This window comes from Triticum aestivum, unplaced genomic scaffold, assembly GCF_018294505.1.
Source record: "Triticum aestivum cultivar Chinese Spring unplaced genomic scaffold, IWGSC CS RefSeq v2.1 scaffold144339, whole genome shotgun sequence".
NCBI lineage: Eukaryota > Viridiplantae > Streptophyta > Magnoliopsida > Poales > Poaceae > Triticum > Triticum aestivum.
The window spans coordinates 52-2,931 of NW_025230198.1; the positions used below are offsets into that span (position 1 = coordinate 52).

At 55.7% G+C, this 2,880-nt stretch overlaps 1 protein-coding gene across 2 annotated transcripts; it reads left to right on the forward strand.

Annotated features, from left to right (window-relative positions):
* Nucleotides 1-766: 766 nt before the first annotated feature.
* On the forward strand, nucleotides 767-2,611 carry LOC123175387 (leucoanthocyanidin reductase-like). 2 transcript variants are annotated; one of them, XM_044590203.1, is made up of 5 exons: nucleotides 767-1,293; nucleotides 1,372-1,521; nucleotides 1,643-1,880; nucleotides 1,945-2,148; nucleotides 2,223-2,611. In XM_044590203.1, the coding sequence occupies exons 1-5, from the start codon at nucleotides 1,090-1,092 to the stop codon at nucleotides 2,474-2,476; spliced, it is 1,050 nt and encodes a 349-aa protein (XP_044446138.1). In that variant the 5' UTR covers nucleotides 767-1,089; the 3' UTR covers nucleotides 2,477-2,611. The 2 variants fall into 2 exon arrangements, with proteins under 2 accessions (XP_044446138.1, XP_044446137.1); XM_044590202.1 differs by having other exon boundaries at nucleotides 817-1,293; nucleotides 2,220-2,611.
* The last annotated feature ends 269 nt before the right edge of the window (nucleotides 2,612-2,880 follow it).

The window sequence follows — 2,880 nt, forward strand, 5'->3', positions numbered from 1 at the left end:
AAGACACCCGCCCAGATTCGCCTCCGACCCCTCCAGCGCTCGACCGCCACCCCGCGCCACCCTACAGATCCCGGCGCCGTCCACCGCCCACCGCAGATAGATAGATCATTTTCCGCCGGGAAAAAGAAGAGGTTTCGCCGAGGCAGCCTCTCCGCCACCATCCGGGCAACTTTTCCGGCGTTCCGGCCGCACAGGGCCTGTACACCGGCGGGTTTGCGCCCACCTTGCACGCAAGGTGTTCGGTGATTTGCCCGGCCCGGCGATGGACTCCGAAGATGAGGAGGCGCTCGCGACGTTGCTGGAGGAGGAAGCCGAAGCCGACGTCCAGGAGCAGGAGCATCTCATGGTGCTCGCCACCCTCTTCGGCCTGCTCGCGAGCAGTGAAAAGCCGCGGCGAGGTGGCTCGGCGCCTGGACGGGTGAAAGCAAAGAACCGGCCGTTGAACTATTTGATTTATGTGATGAAACACGCCGAACCATGCCAAACTATGTGACGAACTAATTGATTTCTATTTCTATGCGAAAATTCACGCCGAAACACAATTAAACCAAAAACTGGGTCGAAATCGGCGTCTGGGGGCGACGGCTGGTGCCCAACCGTCCCAGCGCCGAGTATACCGCCGGCTCACCCCAGGCCGCTTTTTTTCGGCGCCCGGGGGGGCCGAACGGCTGGAGATGCTCTTACCAGCCGGTCTGTGTATAAGAATCAGGCCCAGCCAACAAGAGATCATACTACCCGTTTGACACGAACGGAGAGACAGTTGTGCAGAAATTTTGCACGATACAGGAGCATCTGATTCCTACAGAGGGTCGCCGACCATTTACCACTCAAATGTGGATCTGGTCCCTTACCATTGGATCTGGCAAAACTAGGATTCAGCAGCACCTAACGTTTGAGTTTGGGCTACCATGTCCATGTGTTTACCTACTCTTCTTCTGTAACCAGACCTGCTCGACAAGTGGCAAGTAGGGTACAAAGGCAACCTCTATATAAGATCCAACTCTGCCGGTCAGCGTCTGCCAGCCGGTTGCTTGAACTTCCACCATCTGGTCATCAGCTTCTAGCAAGCTAGGCACAAGGACGGAAGCGATGGCGCCTTGTGAGGAAGAGGAAGTGCCTCGTTCCGGCCCGGCACTCATCGTGGGCGCCACCGGCTACATTGGTCGTTTCGTGGCGGAGGCCTGCCTCGACAGCGGGCGCAGGACCTTCATCCTCGTCCGCCCCGGCAACGCCTGCCCCGCGCGCGCGGCCTCCGTCGACGCGCTCCTACGCAAAGGCGCCTTGGTCGTCGAGGTATTATCATGCAGACACGAGACACCCATATACTGTATGTAGTACAGATGTTCAAGTATGCGCCCTCTGAAATGCCAGGGACGCGTCGATGGGAAAGACGGCAGGAGGTCCGTGGAGACGGCGCTCCGCGCGCACGGCATCCAGGTGGTGATCTCGGTGATGGGCGGCGCCAACATCCTCGACCAGCTCGGCCTCATCAAAGCCATCCAAGCCGCCGGCACCGTCAAGGTACGCACGCACGCGCCCACACTTGCAAGTTTGTGTGTCCACTGCACTGTGACGTGCACGTAACCACGTACACACCCGCATGCATGCATAATGGACTTTGTATGCGCGGTGCGCACAACAGAGGTTTCTGCCGTCGGAGTTCGGGCACGACGTGGACAGGGCGCGCCCGGTGGGGGCCGGGGTGGGGTTCTACGAGGAGAAACGGCGTGTCCGGCGGGCGGCGGAGGCGGCCGCCGTGCCCTACACCTACATCTGCTGCAACTCCATCGCCGGCTGGCCATACTTCGACAACATGCACCCGTCCGAGGTGCGCCCGCCGCTCGACCGCTTCCAGATCTACGGCGATGGCACCGTCAGAGGTATACCCATGCCTTACCTTTCTCTTTGTTCCTTTACCGTGACTCAGCGATTCTGTCTACACAGCCTTCTTCGTGGCTGGAACTGACATTGGCAAGTTCACGGTCAAGGCCGCGTACGACGCCCGGAGCATCAACAAGGTCGTCCACTTCCGCCCCGCATGCAATCTCCTCAGCACCAACGAGATGGCCTGCCTCTGGGAGAGCAAGATCGGCCGCACACTGCCGCGCGTCACGCTTAGCGAGGAGCACTTGCTCGCCATGGCTGCAGGTACCTACTCATGCAGCTTGAGATTCAACGTAATTTTGGCTTGAAAATCTGATTCATCTTATGCATTGCAGAAGACATCATCCCGGAGAGCATAGTCGCTTCGCTGACGCACGACATATTTATAAACGGCTGCCAGACCAACTTCGGCATCGACGGGTCGAGAGACGTTGAAGTATCAACCCTTTACCCTGACATTCCCTTCAGGACAATTGACGAATGCTTCGATGACTACGCTCATGGCCTCCACCTGGAAGAAGAAGCTGAAGAGAGCAAGAAAAGTAACGCGCCGATGGTGGAGAGATTGGCAGTTTATCCTACGTGTGCTTAGATCAGATCGACATGAGTGCAACCCCGCAACGTTTGTCTCGCTTTGTTTTTCTAGTTTGAGGCCTGTTTGGATTATCGTTTTCCTTATAAATATACCAGTAAAAAATATACGTCTCCTCCCGCCGTTTTGTTTCCAGCCGAAATTTGCTCTTGGCCGGTAAAGGATGTACAACGGTTGATAACAGCGTCTTATCTTACACTTGCCACGATAATCTAAAGATGGTAATAAAGCATGACGTACAATAGGTTATTTATTACTCTTATATCTTATACTATCCCTAAATATGTAATGAGAGATTTGTTGCTCGGTCTCGAAACAGGCTTTCGCCCCGCTTTATAAATAAAGCAACAACCGGACAAGTACACAGCGAAAAGATACAAGATGGTGAGGTAACCCTCTTAAAA

Coding starts and splice junctions, on each gene's coding strand:
- LOC123175387 (XM_044590202.1), top strand. CDS start 1,090: ATGGCGCCTTGTGAGGAAGAGGAAGTGCCTCGTTCCGGCCCGGCACTC. Junction 1,294..1,371: donor AAGGCGCCTTGGTCGTCGAG/GTATTATCATGC, acceptor CTGAAATGCCAG/GGACGCGTCGATGGGAAAGA. Junction 1,522..1,642: donor AAGCCGCCGGCACCGTCAAG/GTACGCACGCAC, acceptor TGCGCACAACAG/AGGTTTCTGCCGTCGGAGTT.